The 24,408-nt window shown below is 41.9% G+C and overlaps 1 protein-coding gene across 6 annotated transcripts in view; it reads right to left on the bottom strand.

Annotated features, from left to right (window-relative positions):
* XKR4 (XK related 4) overlaps positions 1-21,892 on the bottom strand; it is a 422,454-nt gene extending 400,562 nt beyond the window's left edge. For all 6 annotated transcript variants that reach the window (XR_002810312.2, XR_002810311.2, XR_011421289.1 and 3 more), the window contains exon 1: positions 20,601-21,892. Coding sequence is in view for 1 of the 6 variants with exons in the window: in XM_023648595.2 (XP_023504363.2) it covers positions 20,601-21,403 (803 nt within the window). In the remaining 5 variants the exon portion in view is untranslated. The remainder of the gene's footprint in view (positions 1-20,600) is intronic.
* Positions 21,893-24,408: the final 2,516 nt, after the last annotated feature.

Genomic DNA, 24,408 nt, shown 5'->3' on the forward strand with positions numbered 1-24,408 from the left:
AGGGACATTGACAGAGAGGACAGTAGCCAGTATGGGAAGGGTAGACCCGGCATTCCAAGTCAGGCAGAGGTAAGTCAAAGGAAGCATTTGCGAACCATATACAAGTTAAGATTATGGCATTTGGGATGGAGAGGGGGAAGAAAGATGGGGCACAATTAAAATATGAGAATTCATCTGGCTTTACAGAGAAAGGCAAAAAAAAAAAGTAGACTTCAAGGGATTGCTAAGAATGAATGGAATTTATGGTGACACGCAAGCAAGTAAAAATGATGTGATGCTATGATAATTCTTGACGTTTATTTCTGTCCAATCAGAATTGTTAAGTGTAAAATGTAGGTTTAGGGTCCAAGAAAACGGTGCAAATTGCAACTCTTGCTCACTCTTGCTCCACGAGACAAAATAAGAACGGGACCACCTGGAGTAATAAATCACGGCTATCACCAGGAGGCCCCGGGGGATCTTCCCTGTGGGACACACACTGTAGGAGCATATTGTGCAGAGACAGGTTTCTGAGGCTGCTTCTGGGAAGGGGCGGCAAACCCAGCGGGGCCACAGCTTCTAATTTTTAGAGGTCAGGCTCATCTGGGTCCGGGGTGGAAGGAACACAGTTTTCTCAGTGGGTAGGTGCTCCCAAGATGTTCTCATTGGGAACCAACAGGCAAATTAGATCATGCAGTGTCTGGAGGCTGGAGGCTCTGCAGCTCTGGTGCCTAAGCTCTGGGTTCAAAGTCAGGCTCGACTCTGCAGAAATTCAGAAATTCATCACTGGCCTGATGCCAACTGCAAAATTCAACAGGGAGGAAACCAGGCATAGTAAAAGGAGATATCCTGGGCATCACATACTTTTTAAATCATGGATTAAATTCATGAGTAAAACAGAACATGAAGAAATTAGGAATTTACCCAAATCTTTCACCAGAATGAAAATAAATTCCTCTAATAATTTCGTGATTTTCATTTCATTCACCTAATCAACAAATAATGTATTAAATGACAACATGCCAGACACCACCCTATATGCTAGGAACACTGTGGTGAGCAAATCAAAGTTTCTGCTCTCAGGAAACACGCATTCCAGAGAGGGCCAGAATTTACAAGTGAAACTAACTAGTGTGAGGCTGATAAAACCGAGACGCAATCTGAATCAATAACTATATTCCAAAATAAGCAAGAGATATTACAGAAGAAGTGCACGCCAGTACAGATACCGGGTCCAAGTGAGTTTATAAAGGTGTTTTTACATACGCCTGATCCACAGCCTGCCTTTCCCCTCCTCTCCCATCCTTTCAGTTCATCTTCCTCTCACTGCCCTAGTCACACAGGAAACGCCTCAGGTGACTGTGGGTTTAATTAATTATTTCTTATACAGAAGAAAAAAAGACAGCACTTTGCTGCAAGTCACAGCTTTTAGAATAGAGTTTGTGCAAATCTTATTTCTTTTTCTATTGCTACTCTATCTCATCCTCGTTCTTAATTTGATGGATTTCAGAGCTTTCATGTGCACCTCAGGTAAACTCTGACATTCCTTTCACGCACACAGTAAAGTGATTCTTTAGCCTTCCTTTGCTAATTCCAAAAAAGAAATAAGTGCCCACAGACTGCCCATTCACAAATCATCCCATTCTAATCAACAGACGTACATTTACACTCACGACAGACAAAGCATCTCAATCCCTTTTCAAGCTGAGAGGCCTCAAGCATATAGAAGGACTGATTCTGTTTAATGAACTCAGCAAATTTTTAGTGTCCTTCTCAGCCAGATAGCCTTACTAGAATTGTCATTACACATCGTGTAAAATTTTCAGTTTCACAGGTATTTGTACATAACTTTAAAACCAAAAAAGTTGGAGACAGGGAGACAAATTTGGGAACATGGATTGAAAAGAATATTTATGCATAATGCAAAGACACCAGACACTGATACCTAGCTTGTTTCTATATAGTACAAATGAAACAAGAAAATTATACAATTTAGGCTAAGAAGGTTAACATTTGTTGCTTTAGTTGAACAGATGAGAACAAAATTTTTAATTCATCATCTGCTTTTAAGAATTACAAAAATAATTCAGTTCAATATTAGGTAATAACAATTCAAATAAAGATTCTGACAAGGCTTTTGAAAAGGTAGAGAAACCAATTTCCTGCCATTCGTTTGTGTACAGTTTCCATTCAAGCCCAATGGGGGCAAAGCCCAAGCTGAGCAGGGGTAGTGAACCCGGCTGCTGCCACCGCAGGGCCACTGTGCAAGGCTGTGGCAGAAGGCCAAAGAATTTCAGAGGGGTGGGTACGTGCGTGTCCTTTTTTTCCCCTGAAAAACAGACCCTATGGTTACATGTTTAAAGAAATAATTACTGAGCAAGTTTATAAATCCATGAAAATCACTAATCCCAAAGGTACATCTAAAAAAGGCTACTTTTGTTCCAATCGTTTTCTTTTACCCATATGAAACCAGAGAGTTGGTACAAGAACTCAATGTCTAGATGTCTAGCAGAATAATTTCATAAAACTACTTCAATGCACAACTGAAATAACTGAAGTATTTTACTGTAATTTTAATTTTTATTACTTCACTCATTTCTCATTTCAGAATAACTATGTGATTGGTACTATAAAGCATAGATTCTAATCAGTAAACCACTCCAAAACCTTAGAGTAAATTTAGAACTTGTAACATGGACAAGTTCATGGTATCTCAACTCTTACTAAAACAACATCTTGTGCCCTGGTACTCTAACTTTGAAGCCTGAGACAAGGGGCATTTGGCACATGGTAGGTTCTCAAAAGTTATTAAGTGTGGGAAGGTAAAATGGTATAGCCACCTTAGAAGATAGTTTGACAGTTTCATACAAAAGTAAACATATTCTTCCCACAAGTCCCAGCCATCATGCTCCTTGGTATTTACCCAAATGAGTTAAAAACTTATATCCATACAAAAGCTCCACACAGTGTTTATAGCAGCTTTATTCATAACTGCCAAAACTTGCAGGCAACCAAGATATCCTTCAGCAGGCATGCGGATAAATTGTGGCTCATCCATACACTGGAACCTTATTTAACGCTGAAAAGAAATGAGCTATCAAACCACAAAAACATGTGGAAGAACCCTAAATGCATATCACTAAGTGAAAGAAGCCAATCTGAAAAGGCTACATACTGTGTGATTCCAACTTTATGACATTCTGGAAAAGGCAAAACTATGGATAAAGTATAAAGATCAGTGGTTGCCGGGGCAGAGGGGAGCAGAGATGAATAGTGGAATACAGGGGATTTTTAGCGCAGTGAAAGTATTCTGTATCATACTGTAATGATGGATAGATGTCATTATACATTTGTCAAAATCCACAGAATTTATAACACAAACAGTTAACTCTAACGTAAACTTTAGTTAATGACAATGTACTAACATTGGCCCATCAACTGTATCAAATATACCACACTAATATTAAGATGTCAGTAACAGGGGAAACCAGAAGTGAGAGAAGTATACGGGAACTCTGTACTTTCCCTTCAATCTTTTTCTGTAAACTTAGAACTACTTGGAAAAAAAATAAAGTCTATTAATTAAAAAATAAAAATTTAAAAAGTTGTTAATTGAAGATATACTGAAATAAAAGCAGTCAGTTCGGTCTCAAAAATACCTTCCTCTAAGGAATCTTTACTGAGCTAAGTATCGAAAATAGAGCATTGGCCACATCCTAATGACCCTAATGACCCCTATGACCCGGTCCATTCAGGGAACACTTCCTCACCTACACAGTCCTTGGCCAGGTTGGAGCTCAGCTAACTAGAAGAGAACAGAAGTTCATTTCCCCAAGTAAGAATGGTAAATCCTACTGAAAGCTAAAATAGCATCTAGAGCCGAGGGAATTGAGGAAAGGGAGATTTAATTTACAGCCAAATTTCTTTTAGGCTCAACAAGAAACCCATGAATGAATAGCAGTCAGTCACCTTCGGCTCAGGAGGTTAATCAGCAGGCTCCATTATCAGGAATCCCTAATTAACTTCTGCAGGGAAATTTCCCAGCTAACTGGTGTTGATTATATAAAAGCAAACCCTCCCTCTGACACGCACATATGTTAATGCACTATTGTAAAAGTTCAGGGTACTTATTACTGAGTTGTCACAGGCCCATTAATTATCCACTATACTGTACTTAGCTTTACTCTGGTAAATCTTTTTTAATTGCCCAGTCTGCATTTACAGAGCATCTTTATTTAACATGCTCCCAACACTGTTTATGTTTATGCCTTTTTCAATAGCTCATTAAATAGAGTTTTTAACCAGTACTATCAGAACCTTTAGTGAGGACCAGCCAAGCACACTTAGGTGCTTTCCTTTCACTCACACATCATAGAGTCTTTTGAAGTTCTAAATATTTTTCAAATCCATCTTTCACTCATGTTTTCTTTTCCCTGCCTCTGAAGAATGCAGGAGACTTCCTTCTCCAACATTTCCAAACTGCAATTTAATCTTTCCCACTGCCAAAAGGCAACTGTTTGACAATATATATCTGAACCTGTCCCCTGAATCTCCATTTACCAACAGAATCATGTCCAGATTCCTTAGGAAAGTACCCAAGGCCTTGGTTAGTTTGGCCCCAAACTCACAACTCGTCTGCTGACATTCTTTCCTTCACACCTTCCATTTCAGCCCTTTACAGAAGATGGGATAACATGTCTTTGTCCCTTCTTTTCTTTCTGCTTGGAATTCTCTCAGGTCCCACTCAAATTTTACTCCCTTGTGAAATCTCCCAGATTGAAGTTCCCCATCCCTCCGCCATTCTCCCAAACAATCACATTCCTGCCATTGTTGATGATGCGTGACCCTTTGAGGTGTAGACATTTATAAATGAGAGACTCTCTTGCAAGACAGTGAACTCCTTTAAGTCAGGGAGGGCAATTCATTAATCTCGGTGTGCCCAGAGCCTGCACACAGTGAATGCTGAGAAATATTTATAAAATGAATAAATTACGGCATTTTCACTCCAGACTATCTGAGTTTAGTCAAACCATTTCTGCTCTTCCTAGCATATCCTAACCTACATAATCACATGATCAGGCACATACATAGAAGAAAACCAAGAGAAAAATAGCAGAGGTATAGATATACATGTTTCTTAGAAGATACTACTTGGGATTAAAAAACCCAGCAAGTAAGAACCCATTTAATGTCACAAACATTAAAAACATATTTGAAATCACTCAGTTTCTCTGGAAAAACTATACTTTGCAAAGATGTCATTCAACTAAAAAGAAAAATGATACTATATATACTGTATATTTTTCATGGAATGCTACCAAAAAACAAAAAATTATAATAAGGCCCCGAATGCAGTTCACAAGCCCTTTCAAAGCAAGTCATATCCACTTTTAGGGGACATCTTTTAAAAAGGTACAGGGGAACTCTTGATTTTTAGAAATGAACATTTGGAATTGCTTTTACAAAGACTAGCTTTATGATTCTGAAAATTTTGAATTGTGAACATTTGAGAAAGAATTTTCTAGCACTTACATATGCTGGACTATTATAGAGTTGGTCCTCTGAGATAGGTCTTAGGAGTTGAATTTGAAATTAAGTCACATAGATGTAAATCCTGCTGATCTCAGAGAGAGAGATGTGACTGACAGAGTGGCTTTGCCTTGCGTGCTTGTAGTTGAATTCATAATTCATGAGCACATGTGGGGTAAAACGCTAGTATACGCCAAGCATGACTGCATGCAAAATGAGGATATAAATGCAGGTTAATTACATACTATTCGCATGGGACTGGAGCCTACTCAGTATTCTTTAGTGCCATGCATTTCCCAATGGAAATAACATGTATTTACCAGTAGGTATCAAATGAAAGTGACACATTATGGATAAAATTGATTTATTGTCTCTGTGTTTGAAGGCTGGTGTGAAACATCAATCCCAGGAATAATTTATCAGAAAACTAGCCCAGGTCAATAAAACAAGAATATTGTTCCCCAAGTGGATATTTAATAAGGTGTATAAAAAGAGTTAATATGCTCCATTTGGGTACCAGTTTTCACAGAATTATAGAGCTGGAAGGGACGTTAGAAATTATCTGATGTAACCCCGACTCACCATTTTATAGTTGAGAAGTTTACAGCAAAGTCAAGACTCAAATTTGACCTCCCTTCATCAGATGTGTCTCTCCCTTTCCTGGCAGTCAAGAAAATCCCATAATTGGTCTTAACTAATTCCCACTAATGTCACAGTAAAATTGAACTCATTGCAGTTTTCAGCACAGTTGCCAGTCTGAAAGGTTAGGAAATGCTTCGCCAGGTGGTTCTCTTGGATTAATCCTGGAGTAGTAAGACATAGTGAGAAAAGCACAAGATTTGGAAGCTGATGTCATGAATGTGAGTGCAGGTACTTGCTGCTGAGTAGCTGTGTGCACTTGGGTGAGTCTCCTACCTTCTCTGAACCTTAGTTAGTTAATCTTCAAATGAGAACAATAGTAGTACCTACCTTGAGAAGCTGATGAGAGGACCGGGTGGTTTAATATAAGTGAATGTGTTTGGCAAGCTACAATGGCACTTACAAAGATTTAGGCCTTATTGTCATCATTGAACACTATTTATAAAACCACCAAATAAGCACAGCATGTCACTAGCCCTTTAGCAAGGCGGGAAGCAAGGAAGACAATGGACTTGACTCACATTAGGGGTTTCATCTCCTAAAGAGTCAGTTTTTGCCAACAGGTAATCTTATTTGAAAAACCCATTAAGTCCCCTTGCCTCAAAAGTGAAAGAACTCACAGCCCTTTCCCTAGTGTTGCCCGCAGCTGCAAAGGGCAAGGAATGACAGGTACCGCCAAGGCTACTTGGTTGTTTAAGCAATTAAAGTTTATTGATAAAGGGAAACAGAACAAGGAGCAGGGATAAAGGGGAACAACAAATCGGTACTTACAACATCCACACCACAATCAGCCGGGGAAGTGCCAATAGTTTGTACGGCAGGTGGGAGTGCCAATTGTCTGGGTCTGAGGCAAAGCATCCTTTCCTCAGTGAGACTCCCAATTGTTCTATTCTCGTGGCTCCCTACAGGGTGGAACGACTATTTTAGGGATGCCCTTTTACTCATTATAATGTTTTGTCTTCTGTTCCTTGGATGTTGGTTGTGTATGTGTTTAAAACAGGGGCTTTCAGTTTGCCTAGTGTCCTATGGATAGGTGGGGATGTGAGGGCCCATAATGTACAGAGTTCATTGACCTCCCGGCCTTCCAAGGACACTGGGCCTGGGCTCTACACGAAGGAATGTGTCTGGGCTCGGAGCCAAAGATGGTCACTTAGGCCCTGACTCTAAGGCATAAGTTACAAAGAATATGTGCTGTGTCACGTTCCTTGTCTGGGCGGGCCACCCCGATGGGCACCTTACTGGACTTTAGAAACATCCCATCTGTGGGAACAAAAAAGATAGAAGCACCCCATCCATCGGAACAAGAAGAAATAACTCAAAGTATCCAAATGTCTAAAACCCTGAGTCAGAACCTAGAGAAACCTTAGGCTGAAAGGGAGTTACAAGCATAGAACAATTGGGACACTAAGGAAAGAACGCTTTGCCTCAGACCCGGACAATCGGCACTCCCATCCTATTGGGACTTCCCTGGCTGATTGTGGTGTGGACGTTGTAAGTACCGATTTGTTGTTCCCCTTTATCCCTGCTCCTTGTTCTGTTTCCCTTTATCAATAAACTTTGATTGCTTAAACAACCAAGTAGCTTTGGCGGTACCTGTCATTCCTTGCCCTTTGTGGCTGTGAGCAACACCTAGTAACTTCTAGTGAATTCTTATCTTAGCATTTTGAAACATTTCGCTTCACTGTGATTTCCCTCTTTTCATTCCTGAAGAACTAGGCTCTGTTATTATCTAGAGAAACTTTGTCGGATAGAAATATAATGCAAACTACACATGCAATTTTACTTTTATGGTAGTCATATTTAAAGAGCACAAAGAGCAACAGGTGAAATTAATTTTAATAATACATTTTATTTAACCGAATATATATAAAATGTTATCAATTCAACATATGATCAACATAAAAATTATTAATGAGATATTTATCAGCCCTTTTTTTTCACAGCAAGTCCTCAAAATTGCCTGAGAATCTGAGGCCTACAATACACCTCAACTGGGCCACATTTCCAATGTGTAACAGCCATGTGTAGCTAGTAGTCGCCATATTGAAAAGTCATACAGGTCTAGAGCCTGGCAGGATGACCACACCCACTGATAAAGCTGACTGAGAAAAATCAACTTAGTAATTCTCCATGGAAACACTTAAGAACACTGAAGAAAACAATCACATCCTAGCACAGAGGTGGGGGAAGGAACCCTAGCAACAAAAGTGACGGCATAGCAACACCAGCTGTTGTACGGAAGGGAAATTAGAAAACTATTACTTTGAAAAGCAGCATTTCTGGGAAGGTCATCCTTTTCTATTTTGTTTAATGTAAAAAACGGAAACTGATAATACATCTACACAAATATACATTTTATAAGGCACCATTCATTCTCTTTATTCTACAATACAGACACTGACATAGTTTGTCTACTGCTGAATGTTACATTTCTCCCTTAGGAAGACAAATAGCAAAGCATGAAATCTGGCTGAACCATCATATTTCTTCCCATGGTATAGCCTGCCTTGTCAGCCTTATGGGTCACTGTGAAGAGCTGAACTGGATGGAGCAGGTTGGTCATCAGAAATCTTTCCATATTGTTTTATAAACATACCCTGCTAACTCGCGGCCAGAGCCTAGTTTTTCAGGTCTTGAGTCCTAGTTCCATTTTCTTCTATTCCTTCCTTGGTTCCTCTTTCCCCACATAGATACAGAGGCTTCTTGGTCTATCAGACTCCTGGCTGAGGGGAGGGGTGTCCATATCCCCATTTCCCTATCCATTATCCCCAATCCCCAGTGGTGGGGCATCCTTTGTTCACCGTCATGCTGCTGCTTTCCCAGAAAAGCATGGATAAGAGTGCCATAACCAGCTCAGCTCCACCTCTCTAAGCAAAGATGACAATCATTATGTCTTAGTAAGAGCTACCACTTCTGCATTCCTCTCCTCATTCTCTATCCTCGGGGCCTGGTTACTCTGAATCCAATGCTTTCCTTAGTGTCCACCTCGGTTGAGAATGTCTGGTCCCTCTCTCATCACCCTTTGTCCACTCCATCTCAAGAGACCAACTGGCATAAGGTCTGAGGACAGTGTAAAACTGTGAGAGGTGGGCAGTCAATGTGCTGAATTATTTTATGAGAGATCAGTTGTGAACAATAAAACCATAGAGTAATGGATTTTTAATAAAGATTTCATTAAAATCTTTTACTCCCTTTGCCAGTGGAAGATTTCATATTTTTGCTTATTGTATTGTCTATAAAGAGGTTCCTTGGTGTGTATTTGTGTGCCTATCACTGTTACAGTATCTAGGCACCAGCCCTTGCTATCATACTTGGTGAGCTAACTTTGGTGAGAAAGCTGGTGACAATGTGGATCAACCATATTTTCCATTAATGTCCAGGTCAGATTAACCTTCCCTGACCATTTCAACTGAAAGGAATTGCTCGTCTTCTGCAGCAGAGTAGAGGCTACTGTGTTTCTCAAACTTTAATATGCATATTAATCCCCTGGGGATCTTTTTCAAATGCAGGTTGTGACTCAGAAGGTCTGGGGTGAACCTGAAATTCTGCATTTCTGAGACACTTCCAAGAGATGCTGATGCTGCTGGTTGCCCATCCTGCCTGGAGCTGCAAGGCAGTAGCTCCACTCTTAGGTGCCATCACAGACAGATTTGGGGGTATGAACATGACTTGGCTCCTTTCCTAAACAGGAAAACTTTTAAGAGCAAATTCTTTCTAATGTATTTTCCTTACTATGATTTTAGGCAGATGTTTGTGGAATCCATGATTAAAAGGTTATCATTGGTCACTTATTTTTGTCACTCTATTCTCAGCAACTGACTACAGTGACCAAGGAGTGACCTAGCCAGTAGGCTCCTAATGGATTTTCAGGTGTCAACAGTGGTGACTGGGCACCTGCCTGCAATCCCAGCTCCTCGCCCTCCCCTCAGTGGGGTTATAACTCAACCTCCAGCCTTAGGCCTTACTCTTAATACCTAACCAGGCAGAAATTATATGAGAACATAAATGAAACAAATTTCCCTTTAGTTTTACTTTGGTTTTTTTGAGGAAGATTAGCCCTGAGCTAACTGCTGCCAATCCTCCTCTTTTTGCTGAAGAAGACTGGCCCTGAGCTAATATCTGTGCCCATCTTCCTCTACTTTATATGTGGGAGGCCTGCCACAGCATGGCTTGCCAAGCAGTGCCATGTCCACACCTGGGATCCGAACCAGCTACTCCAGGCCGCAGAAGTGGAACGTACGTACTTAACCGCTGTGCCACCAGGCCAGCCCCTAGTTTTACATTTTGAAGCACGAGTATCATGGTTTGCTTTCGTGATGCCCTTGATTTCTGATTCTCACCTATGTTTACTATTAGCAAGTTTGTTTCTGGCCCTCACTTGGATTCCCAGGTTTCTAATACATTCCCATTTATGATGTATGCCTTGGCCTTGACCCTCTGGCCACTGACTTCTTTCCTATTTCTGATCTGTGTGATAACACAGGATTCTCAAGTCAAACACTCTCAAATAAAGACCCCACTGGTGCCCTCGATATCGAGCTGATCCCATGAGCTTGACCATTATCACAACCTGAGTTTTGACTTCTTTGCCCCTAGAACAAACATCTACTGGAAGCCTGGCCTGACTGACGAAGCCTTGCTTTAACTTTGCTGTGCCATGTTTTATAATGAGGGTCAGCACAATTTTCCTACTACAACTACCAAGAATTGAAAATTCACTCACTGATCATGGAATAAACTTCTCCATTTTTGTTCACTTCTCTCATGGCTAAATTTTTCTTCCTCAAGCTAATAAATGCATGCCTTATCTATAACACCCTCATCTCCTCTTGGAAGATCAGAGAATGGGACTCGATGATAGTTTCCAGGGTATTTGGACATACTTCCTTGTTAAAAGCTTCAGGTGTCCTCCCTCTTACTAATTTGATTCTACCTTAAATTAGGTAGACATTATAGCCTTAAGTAATTGTAACTATTTGATTTTCAGAAGTGTGAACACAATTAATACTTACGCTTTCATTAGGATGGTGTTACGTTACCTATTCCTGTCTAGAACTCAGTTTTTCAAATCTGACCACCAACAAACCAGGAAAAATCCCATTGGATATCTGTGACTGTCACTCTTAATAGTAGTATATCCCCTGGAAATATGAAACCCTATAGGACACACTTGCTAATTTATGTTATAATAACAGACCCAAGTATTGTAAATCACTTTGGAAAGTCTTCTGAAATTGACCTACATTTTCTAAAAAGATTGTTATTAATTTTACTTTTGTAAAACAGGAAATTAATGAGCTGAAAGTCAATCAAAATAAAAGAAACTCCTATAAATCCTTTCCCTTGCTTTCCTGAAGGATCATTTCTTCATTGTTACTGTTACATTGATAGAGTGACTATACCATGAACTAATGATGGAAGTTATAGGGGAGAATTTTGTCACTGTTACTGCTACAGTGGCTACCTTTGTTTTGATTATTGACTCTCTGCTACTGGAAAAACCCCCGAAAAGTAAAGAATTCAGCTGCAAGCTGTATCTTTATTCATGACTATTATCTGAGTTGCAGAAAGAGGAAGTTAGACTGCTTTTTACACGGATGAAATCTCCCAAATTGGTTGTTCAGAAAGGTTGACTTTGTCCTTCTTAATAGAGTGTACTTGATGGCAAGTCAACTCAAAATCATCTCAAGTTTTTTTAGACTCATATTCAGTGTAGATCCCACTTTTTCTCTATATGCACGATGTTCTGTTTGACTAATCCTCACCTACCCCACACACTGCCCACTGCTCTGTTTATATAAAAGGATTCCCCTGACAGGAAAACAGGGCATGTGTATAAATTAAACAAAAGAAGGAGAACTGATTCAAACAGCCTACTTATGAATCATGAAGATGAGAAAATAGTTTGACATACTTCACATAATGTTAAAATAAATGCTTAAAAATTTTTTTTTAATCTAAAAATCTGAAATGTTGGCATGGGATTGAAATTCTTCACTTCACGACAGATCTCTAACATCCTAGAGATCCAGGCCATTCTCCTCTAGGAAAGATTACTACCGTGCTCTCTTCCAGCGGGGTGTAACACGCTCCTACTCTTTAACAAGTACAGGCCTGGATACAGTATCTTTGCATAGAGTTTAAATTCAATTTCTAGCATATTAAGTCAGTGACAGTGTAAGCTAAGGCAAGCTTTTAATTTAAAAGAAAATCCAGCTCTGACAACAGTTTTCTCATTGACATAATGGATAGTTCTTTTTAAGTCTGTGAAGCATTGTTCCTATTTGCTAATCACAGCACTCCAGCTGTGCATACCTTACTACATGAAAGGTAGATGGCAATTTTGGCTTCCCAAGTTTACATGGTGTATATCTTAGAATTACTGACATGGAATACTTTTCATATCAGCTGCTAATACTTGGGTATGGACTTTTATGAAAATAGTTTCATTAGATTACAACTAAAATTTGGAAATGACACAAAAGAGTTGCACTATACAAATAAGCTTAAGATTCCCACCTCATTCATGAATAATACCAGTTTCTTGGGTTTAGACACTATAATATTATCAACTTTGGGAAAACCCCTGGAGAGCCTCTTAAACTTACATAACCAGAGAAATGCGTAACAGTGGCCTTAGAAGAACACTTACAGACTTTCTGGCGTGTATACTCTGGGGACTGGGCAAGTAAAAAAAAATTATTTATTATAATTTTAGACCTGGAAAGAACCTTGAATATTATTTTTTGGCCAATCACATCATACAGATAGAAAACTAAGGCTCAGAAGGAGGAAACCAAAAGAAAATTTAAATTTATAACTTGTGGGGACCCAAGAGCTATGCGACATCATCTACACATGCTCTTATGCATAACCCGGAGCGGTTGGCTGACTTGCCTGGGGTCTGAGCTATCAAGCAGCCAAAGCATCTCTTCTGACTCCCCCTTTAGTCCAGTTCCCAAGAAGACAGCTGCCTCTCTAAAGAAGATCCATTGGTGATATTCTAACTCTGACCTTACCTCTTCATCTTACAGTTAGAAAAGATCTAATGGTGTCACTCAGATCACCTCTTGCCTGTAGGCAATTTTTGAACTGATTTATTTGCATTTTAACCCTTCTTAAGTTTACCTTGCAATCAGTAGTCTGTACTAGTTCTGTACACATACTAGACATGGAATTAATGTTTTATAGTGATAAGAATTATGGTGATGATGGAGGTGATGGTAGTAATAGTGGAAGCTACAAACTTTCTTTGTATAGACAAATAAAGGCCCCCAAAATACCAAAAATCACCCAGTTTATAATTTATATTCTCAGAAAGCCAAGTATAGGTAAGAATTAAGTGAAAAATATCTATCCCAAAGCTTCCCAGTCTGACTTTTCTATCAGCAAGAATAGGAATGCAAAGCTGGGCTGCTAGCTGCATCTGTCTTGGAGGATATCTAAGTCTTTGTGAAATTTAGCCCCATTTCCTTAACACTAGTAATCTAAAAAAGAGCTGGGTGACTTGTCATAACCTTTCTAGATAACATCTCCCCTTTTCTGATTCACTGTACCTTTCAAAACTCAAGAAGCAACCAAGCAGCAACTTCAGCTACACTCTCACAAAGAAGAAAAAATAATGCCCATGTTTCATGCACAGATCAGTAAATATTCACTGAGCATGTATTCTTATCCATGAGTAACTTCATGAGGACTTGAGTAAGTTCATCAGGACTTGCCCATGGTCCTCCTTCCCAAATGGCCACAACAACAGTTACCAACCATCACATAGCTGGAAGGAAGTCACTTGGTGTGTTGGTCTGAGTTATGCAGTGCCTTTCAAGAGAATATTTCCTGTTGAGAATTACTGAATACGTTTTTCCCTGAAATCCATCAACATATTGCAACTATTTTATGATTACACTTGGGAAGCAGTTTCTCATGGCGAGCACCACCCTGCACCTTATATTTGATAATGCATAAGAATAATAAATCCAATTCTAATCCCTAGTCTTGCTTCCACAGGCCTAGTAAGTGTGCCATTCAAATTCTAAAGCAAGTCAAAGAAATGTGCTAAACAGATTAGCTAACAAGTCCATATAAAGGGGAATCATTCTATTTATCTGCTACACAGTTACTGGTGCTACTTAAATTCATAGGCAGACTATTTCATTCAAACTGTAAAATACTGAACAGCAAGTTGTGTACTTGGATATTCAAACATTAAGGAATTTTTTGTAAGAGCAAAGACCTTCAGAGCTACTGACCAAAGGGTTTCTGGACACCATTAAAAAATGAGAGCATACATTTGGATAGATACTACTTTCAACTACTCTGTTAAGGCAGTCTGCAATTTTGTGGGGTGTAATAAGTATAAAAACATTTTCACCCTTGTGGCGCAAACAGTTTACAGTTCAAGCAAATGGAAAAATTACAACCTTTGCGGTTGTTATTGCAAAGATCCTGAAATAGGTCTATCTACCATATAGATTTATGCATAAATTCTTGCAACTCATACAGTAACCCAAGTAAATGTACAGAGGACTGACTGTGTGTGGATTTATACCTATTAGCTAACTCAGAGATTTACATACCAAGCCCAGCACTCAAAGATATTGCACAGATTTGTGATGCTCCAGGGAAGATACTGAATCCATAAACCAATGAATAGATTTCAAAGTGACACAACTGCGGTATTTCAAGCAAACTCCTACTTCTTTCATCCACAGAATAGCAAAGGTTAGTCCACTATGTTTGGAGCAGCATGCAATGATGGAAATTGTCATAAAATCTCAGGGCTGGAAGATAGTCTAGTTCAACCCTCTGTATGATAGTTAAAGTCTCTTCTACTGCAACTCTGCCTACAGATTTCCCACCTATGCCTTAGACACTCCAATGATGCAGAACTTGCTGTTTCTAAGGAAACTTCCTTGATTTTGGGATCTCTTTGACTACTTAAAAATTTCTTTCTTACATTAATTAAAAATCTCTTGCTGTAGGTCTCATCCATTTTGTCCCAGACAGGCTACATGGAAGTCTGCTGCATCTTCCAGATTACCATCTTTTAGTGCTTATGGAGAGCTCTCAAGTTTTCAGGTTTCCCTTCTACCTAATCATCCTCAGTCTCATCAACCATTTTTCAGATTCCTTTTTCCTCTCCCACATCAATATTGAATTCTAGCCTAAAATCTGCACAGAACTATGTGACCTAAAGAGGAAATCATTTAACATTCTCTGTCTCAATTTCCACATAGGCAAAATGAAAGTGCTACTTGAGGATCAAATAAGAAAGAAGACATGGAAACCGTCTGAAAATTAGAAAGTGTTACAAAAACATTAGGAACAAGTTTCTCAGGACCAGGAAACCTAAATTTTAATAAGGTGAGGAGCACCATATCCTGAAGAAAATCTCTTCAAAACATAACACAAAGTAAACTGTTGTCAAGTATTTACTTTAGTATAAGCACAATTAAAAATTTCAACCAATCCATTTTTTTTGAAAAACAACTCTACCACAATGTTGGGCCTATTTATATGCCCCAATTACATACAAACACATTCCCTTTAAAATCAATGAATTTTCATGAATGAAAGAGATGACTGAATCAGAGGAGAATTGATGACATATCTCCTGAAACTTTTAGCTTTTTGCCATTCCTTTGGATAAAACAATGTTTTGACACTTTTGTTGAGAATCCTTCCCCACATTCTAATCCTTCTATGGCTCCTCAACATCTTCAGAATGAAATCTAAATTCCCTTTATTGTCCAGTCCAAGTGATTTTCCATCTTCATCTCTAGCTACGATCTCTCACTCATTCAAAGCACACACTCAACCCGCCTTGTTCTTTCTTGCCCCTCTGCCTTTACACAGTTATATCCAAGGCTCTACAGGCTCTCTATTCAGAGAGCAGATTTTCTCATCATCCAAACCTTTGCTCAAACATCCCCTGCTCTAGGAGTCTTACCTGAACCACTAAGGTGGTTTGAGTTTCCTGTTTCTATCATGGTGCTTACTTCCCTGTATTAAAATTGTCTGTTCTTTTTTCTGTCTTCCTTATCAGACAGTAGATTCCTTGAAAGAAGATGTGTGTTTTATTCATCTTGGGATAATTAGTAGCTAGCACAGTGCCTTGCATAGAGTAGGTGCTTAAGATATGATGAATGAATAAATTAATTAATATGCAGTAGAGGGAGCACAGATACACTGAAAATGACCATTCAGTCAACTCAGGACAGGGTACCAATCTTGCCTGACTTCTACCAGAAATCAGAACTAACTCAGGATCAATAAAGTACTTTTTCAGTAGATGAAGGTATAATCTATATGTTCTCTATTTTCCTATCCATTCCTTATCGCTAGAACCTCTTCATTATTTGCAAAGCACTTTTCACTTATTCACACACACGATGCCATTTAATCACTAACACCACTACAAGATCATGTTATTCAGTCTGGATTTAATGCAACAGCCTCAGCGTGTCCGAATGGTGTAGTAAGAGGAAGGGTGGGCTTAGAGTCAGATGATCTGAGCTGAAGTCTCTGTTCTGCCATTTAACTACTGGTGTGCTGTTGGAACGATCTCCTAACTTGTCTAAACTGCAGCTCCCTCTCCCACTTTGCCCTCTTTAGTAAAGGTAAATTGTCATTTTTATACATTGTTGTCCTTATTATCCAAGTTGGCATTTGGAGGTGACTAATGGAGCCAGAAAGAGCATAGACTTTAGAGTAAGACAGACCAGGTTTTGACTCTGAGCTACAACACATAATAGTGGGGTAATCTTGCGCCAGTTACTCGATCTCTCTGAGCCAGTTTTCACATATATAGATACTAACGACTTCGTCTTAGGTGACTGTAAAACTTAGATGAGATAAGGAATATAAGACCATTTGTAGAGTTTTTTTTAAAGTGCCATATAAAATTGTTGTTATTATTATTTTTGTTTGGCTGGGTTTAAGAATGGCATAGAACAATGTTTCGCACATCATTACAAGAGTGTTTAATAAGTGTGCCTTTAAAAAGTTACTGACAACTCCACATTAACTTATTAAAGGCTCCGAGAAGTCCTGCTGTAGAGAGATCTGTTTAACTCTCTTTAATCCGTCATTTTCCCAATTTATCTGAACATGGACCACATGATAATCGCTTGTGTAATATCGAGCATGAGAAAAGCAGAAAAAGCTTTCTTTCACCTGGTCTTCCTCACATGATTCTCATGATAGATAGTCAGAAACAAAAACCAAAACAATAAAAATAATCCCCACTCTACCATCCCTTGAGTTATTGTTTGCAACGTGCCTATTTGCTAGAAAACAACTAAATATGTACATAGATACATTGGAGAAATTCAGGTAGAATTTTAAGAGTAAGTCATAAATTCTGAAGGAAGAAGACATCTACATATAAGTGATCATGAACATGAAGACTGATTGGGCATTTGTGACTCTCACTGGCTGAACTGCACTCTTTGTGTCTTCTGGAATTACATGAAATTAACAAGAAAGAAAAGTACTTTCTCATTCATTCTCAGGCACAGTTCCTTTAAAGTCGTAAATGCTCTTTTCACATGGCAGCAAAAGTTCACTTCATTATTTCCAATGGTTCTTTCCCAGCATTAATTCCCATGACTTTCAATGCTGCCATTAATCTCCCATTAGTAAACTTTAATTAAAATTAACGTGTATATTTGCTTTCAGCAGTTGCATTCGTAATCGATGTATGAATACATGCAAATCTTGTCAAACAAATACAAAACTGTTTCAAATAGCTATTTCTGAACAAGCAAACACTTTGATGTTATTTCAAAGGATTTTATCTACAGAAAGCTTTTAGAATCTAGCCCTTACCTAAACTAACTAGAATTTCATGGAAGTACAATGAACAGTTAGCAACCTAGCTAAAATCTATTTTATTGACGTTAGAAAGCAACATGTTAAAACATAAATAATGACCTCTGAGCTTTGAACCATCCAGTACCCTGGTGTTTCTGCAACATTTGCGTACCACACATTGAAAAGAAAAGCTAGAAGAGGCAGAGGAGTGTTCCTAATTTAGGGAATCATAGCAGTCTAAAATAATGATCTAATACAATAATTTCAGAGTGGAAATATTTTCAGATATTTGTCTACCCTTTCAGAATAATGTGTTTAATACATAAGTCTGAATTATCTCATCTAGCTGTTCTTGGATCCAACAATACTTCCTCCCAGATAAGCATGCGTTAGCGAAACAGACTTCAAAACCTCTAAGGAAAACATTGTAGAAACACTTAACACAGAGGAGTCATATGTGACCATAGTTTCTCCGGGGCTGGGTAGGTTAATGCATTTTTCTGACAGCCTGTGGTTTTCCTTCTGTATTCAACCTCACCCTGCCATCCCTACTTCCCTTGATAGCTTTTCTGTATGGCTGGTTCACCCAGCGATTGTGGTCTCGCCAAGATGTATTTAGGCCCTTTTCTTTCCCTGATTATTTCTCACTTTCTGCATTTTATGTTCTGAGATATTAACTATCATTTCAAACCAAATATTTTTCATTTGGGAAAATGTTTGGTTTACAAGGTCTAGCCAACACAACTATAATTAAAATGACTTCTTCAGTTCCCAAAATTTGACATAAGATTTTTCATAAAGCATCAATCTGTAGGAAACAGCGAGAGTTCTTCAGTTAATAGAATTGAGAAGTGTTTGCACTTCTAACATAGATTTAGATTTAGATTTACATAAATCTAGAAATTTTAAATCTGATTGAAAGTAAGTGATTTTCAAATCCTGTAGAAAGTTTGCAAAAGGTAACAAGTAGAACGTTCAGCTTCATTTACCACATTATCAGATTAAAACTGATAATCACATGCATCCTACCACTAAACAATTTCAGTAATTAAATCAAGCATTTGAGTTCTTCATCTAACTTGAAGAGCATGAAGCTGTAAGTCTTTGCACAAGTCAACCATGGGAAATACAGCTAGCACATTGAACTGACATTTCAAAAAGTCCTTTGAGTCCAAGACATGGAGGTTTCCAACATCAATTTGTCTGATTGTATATCATATACTACTTTCCAGAAAGTATCTGCTTGAAATAAAAAAAAAGTTTCACAATTTGAAAGATCACTGTCTATGGAAATGCTTACCCTACTTTACAAAGGAATGGTTGCAGGAAAGGTTGCAAAATAATCACACTCACTCCTCTCAGTGAAAACATTATTGCTCACCATAAACAAAAAGAAGTTTTTAGTTCTACTCCACAAATTCTCTAAGTTGTTTCCACATGGAAGACCTCAGCGTAGTTGACTTATAATGTCTTTTACCACAAAAATAACTACAAATGAAATTGAAAAGGACACTGGCATAGCAGAACGTAGCCTCATATCAGTGCACTTGCTAGGCAGTTTCCTCATTTTACTTACACTGCACACCAATTAACTCATATTAAACCAAAAATGCTCTGGATGTTAGCATCTAAAGCTTCCATACAAAGAATTTTTTTAGACATAAAATGTCACTTCAAAAAGCTACTAAAAACATATGAAAGTCAGAGGAACACATTCCTGAGCATATTGTTTCATTATATTCCTAAATCCAGGCAGTAACTTCAAATGATGGTTCCCTTTGCCCGAAACAAGTTTAGCCTTGTATTCCAGTTTGTATGTGGAAGTGATATCTGGTGGATAAAAGACTTGGTGGATCAGACAACAAGTAGGAAAGCAGTCAGTGAAGATGCCAAGTATGATTAAAGTTAACAAGTGCACCACCTCTTTTCCAAGGGTTCTTAGTTATATGAGAAACCAGATATGGGCGGGATATTGCAAGATGATCAGAAAGTGCACCAGAAAAGTAAGTCAAGGTCTCATAAAGTACTTAGTCATATTTGGAGATAGATATAAATATAGATATAGATACAGATACAGATGTTCTCCAAAAAAGACAAGCCATCTCCTTACTTCAGTTGGAGCGCAGTACTTCTATAGCAGTGATCATTAAAACATCGGTACTTTTGAGCAGCAGCAACTCTCATCTAACTAGAATTAGCAATTTTTCTCAGGGAACAAAAGAAGCCATCCAAATTGCAACATACGCTTCAAATTCAACATGATAAAAAGAGAATTTTAGAAGACGTGACAGGAATCCTCTCCTACTCACTGAAACAGTATCACTGAAAATGGGAGGGGGAGGGGTTGTAGCATATAAAGAAAGAGAAGTCAGTGAAGCAGAGTGGGGAGACAGAAGGGAGGAGGTGATCAAAACCACTTTGCTGCCTTTCCGTTGGTTCTCACATCCCTCCCACCCTAGGTTGTGATCACAAATTTAAAATAGCAAAACCCAGTTAAAAAAAAAAAAAAAAAAAAAACGGAAAGAGTGTGACTAGGGTTACTACCACAGCAGCCCTAAACGATTTTCGTGCAAAAGCAAAGCAGTGGGGATGTAGTAGCAGCAGCGGATCTGCCTCTTCCCCCACCCCTGATACGGTACCTCCAGATTTGCCCGAGCTGCAAGATGTGGATGAGTGACTGCAGGAGCCAGATGCAGAAGGAGCAGGACGCAGACCTGTGTTTGCCGCTGGCCCGGGTGGCCCCGCTGCTGTTGCTGCCACTGTTGGCGGCGGCGATGTTGCTTTTGCTGGCGTTGGATGTTTGCCTTTGCGGCGTGGAAGGGCGAGCCTCGCCTTCCGCGGCTGCAGACCCACTGCTGACCACGGTCTTGCAATCGGCTCCAGGCTGCGGGTAGCTGGAGGCGGCGGCGGCGGCCGTGGCGCTGTCCTCGGTGCTGAAATCGTGCACAAACCAGCGGAAGCTGAACACTTGCACCGAGAGCGAGCCGAGCACCACGAAGAAGAGCGTGAGCCCGAACCACCAGCGCTGGCCGCGCAAGTAGTAGTCCACGGCGAGCCAGATGTCCGTGCCCACGTCCGCGAAGTACACAGCCACAGCGGCCAGGATCCAGAGGCAGTCCCACAACGAGTAGCGCCGCTGCTCCCTGCCCAGGCGCAGGCACAGCGCCGCCGAGCCCGCCCCGCCGCCGCCCGGGCCGCCCGAGACCCCCGAGCCGCCGCCCGAGCCGCCGCTCCCGGCGCAGCAGCAGCAGCAGCGCGAACAGCCGCCGCCGTCCGGGCAGCAGCCGCCGCCGGCCGCCTCCTCGTCCTCGGCTCCCGACCCCGACGGCAAGCCCGAAGCCAATGCCTGCACCGAGCCCGAGTGGTCCGAGTTCTGCAGCGGAGTGAACGCCACGTCGCTGCTCTTCTTCATTTTCAGCCTCCCGTCTGACTTAGCGGCCATGATGCCTCCAAACCAGAGGAAAGCCCTCCTTTATCTGACACCTTTCCCCGCTGTCTCCTCCTCCCGCCACCTCCTCGCCTCGCCCCGGCTTCCCTCCCTGGCGGCGCGGCTCTCCCTCCTCCTGCTCCTGAGCCGGCTCGCCTGCCGCCCGCCGCCGCCCGCCGCCCGCCGGGCTGGGCGCTGGGCCGGGCTAGCGGTGCGCCTGGGGCCGGCAGGAGCGCCGCCTGGCTGCCTGCGCGGAGCCAAGCTGCTCGCGGCACCCAGCGCGCGCCCCTGCCCGCCGCCCGCGCTCCGCGCCGTCCCGGCCCCGCGGCTGCCGCCCGAGCCGCCGCCGCCGCCAGCAGCAGGAGCAGCAGCGGCCGCCGCGGCGCTCCTCGGACCTGCACATTCCTCTCCTCCCCTCGCGAGCGCTCCCTCCTCCCGCTTCCTCTCCTCCACCAGCTGACTCCGAGGGAGAGGATGACCTCATCCCTTCTCTTCCAGCTGCCGCCGCTCCCACCCCGGCTCGGGAGGGGCGAGGGAGGAGGAGGGCCCCGGAGGAGGGGCCGGGACAGGAACAGCGGCTAGAGTGGGGGTGGGGGATTGGCCGGTCCCGGCTGCCGGGAGGAGCGGCCGAGAGGTCGGAGGGAGACGGTCGTGGGCCCCAGCTCACGGGATTTCGGAGAACGCTAGGTGGACTTGACTAACACTGGGGGAGGGGCAGGAGGGCTCAGAGAGGAGGGATCCCAGCGTCCAGCCATCGTGGAGGTCGAAGAAGAGTGGGCATGGGCGGGTGTGGCGGCGGCGAGGGCTAGGGACGCACAGGCCTCTTTGTATTCGGTGCTGATCTGCACCGGGTGTGCAGCTGGGGCGTGGGTTGGGAGACTGGGTTTAACTCGGACGCCAGGGCCTCGAATGCTGGCAGCGACAGGGGGCATGTCCGGACTTGGAGAGCTGGGGAGGAAGAGGGCGTGCAGGGTCCGCGGAGGCGCAGAGCGGAGCGCTTAGCCCCGGGCCGCGCGGGCTGCGGAGAGCGGGCGGATGCGCCGGGAGCCCCGAGCCCGCGCCCTCGGGGGAAGGAGCTGGCAGCGCGAAGGCTCCGGGCTTCTCCCGTAGGCCGAAGCGCCCAGGCTGGAAAAGGTGAGGAGGCGGTTCGGGCGCCCTCCGCGGCCCAGGCCCACGCCGCCTGGCCAATATCCCTTACTGGCTTTCCGTGGCCGGGAAGCGGCCAAGCCAGGGGAGCGGTGGGCCAGGCGGCTGGGCAGTGGCCCTCGGCCGTATCCTCCAGCAGGTGGGAAGCGCAGCACCCCTGGCGGTGGCTCCGAGCGCGGCGGGGCGGCCGGGCGGCGGGGCGGGGCTGGCAGCCGGGAGAAACTGAGTACCTGCCCGCGGGCGGGGAGTGGCAGAGCTGGGAGCTGGCGCCACCTCTCTTACTCTGGGACGAGAATTACCTTCTCTTAAAGCTATAGGAGTTGCAGACTTGATGTGTGATTCCACAACTCCAGAAATGACTCTAGTAAATTAAATCTGTGATCAGAGTGCTGCACCAAATTAGATAGAAAGAGAATATAAAATGTTTGCTACTTGAAAAGATTATTAAAAACCCAATACGTGTAGGATCCTCATTTTTTAAAAAATAAGAAAACTTAGTCTTTGATTTGTCTCACTTAATTTGTGCAGTGTAAGAGACAGGGAGTGTAATTCTTAAGTTATCCTGTGACTCACATGTTTTAAGACGAGGGAAGTGAGGCAACACGTGTTACACTGCCACTAAGAGCACCAGTTGTCTAAATCTGGAGGCAAAACATAACACCCTCCCTCCTTCCTTGTTGTAGACAGCAGGCTGAGTTTGAAGTAGGGTATATGCCATTCTTAATTAGTAGCATGCTGAAGTAGAAGTGCACCAAGTTCTCTGCATGTAGAAATAGCCACCCCAGACATCTTGTGCTACAGCTCATCTGCTGTTTTAGCACCAACCTGGACAAAGTGGAATTTGCCCCAGCCCTGAATTAATTGTTCTTTATTCTCACAGACTGCTGCCTTACTTGGCCTTTGCATGACAGTCTAGCAGGAAGATGTTGGGCCACAGAGCTCCTAAACATTGCATTGTTGGTGGTGCCTTTGAGTCGACCCTGTGGACGTACAGTGGAACCCTGCCCTGTCTTTTTGCACCATCCTTTCACCTTCAGGCGCTATGTCAGACAATGCTCTGTTGCTATTCATAGGGTTTTCGTAGCCAATGTTTTCGAAAGTGAGTGGCCAAGTCCTTCCTAGTTTGTCTTAGTCTGGAAGCTCCACTGAAACCTGTCCACAATGGATGACCCTGTTGGTATTTGAAATAGCAGTGTCATAGCTTTCAGCATCACAGCAACACACAGCCACTACAGTATGACAACCGACAGATGGGTGATGTGGTTCCCAAACCCAGGGTGTGAAGGTGAGAGCACCAAATCTTAACCACTAGACTGCCAGGGCTGGTCCATAAACATTACGTGGCATGTACAAATCCAGTATTTCTAGCAAAAGGCGTGGTCAAGTGGTGAATGAGCATGAATACAGAACCACTGAGCCAGTTAGAATGCCAGGCAAAGGGTATATTTTTCAATCTAGCTTTAAAATTCGACCCTCTTAGAGTAGCAAAATCCTTTTTTGGAAGACACTCCAGGTCTATTTCCCCAAGGTCTAAAGCTAAAATTCCATCTCCCAGGCACTACAGCTGATCTTATTTTGTGCCAAAACATCGGGGAGAGGAATGATCTCTTAGGTAACTGGGTCCTAAGGGATAGAGTGTATTCTAGGTCAAATGTAGTGCCTTAAATTGCACCAGGCATGAAAAAGCCCTGTAGAGTATCAGGTTTTGAAGCCCTAGAGCTGGCTGAAGGTTCCTTTAGAGGAGGGATATTTCTTATTCAGTTGTATCCTCTGCACCTAGCCTAGTGCCTGCACAGACTATTTGCTCAATAAATTATAGTTGAATGAGTGCATGAGTGTGTAGAAAAAACATTCCACAACAGGAAGAATGCTAC

The sequence above is a fragment of the Equus caballus genome, chromosome 9 (assembly GCF_041296265.1).
Source record: "Equus caballus isolate H_3958 breed thoroughbred chromosome 9, TB-T2T, whole genome shotgun sequence".
NCBI classification, from domain to species: Eukaryota; Metazoa; Chordata; class Mammalia; order Perissodactyla; family Equidae; genus Equus; species Equus caballus.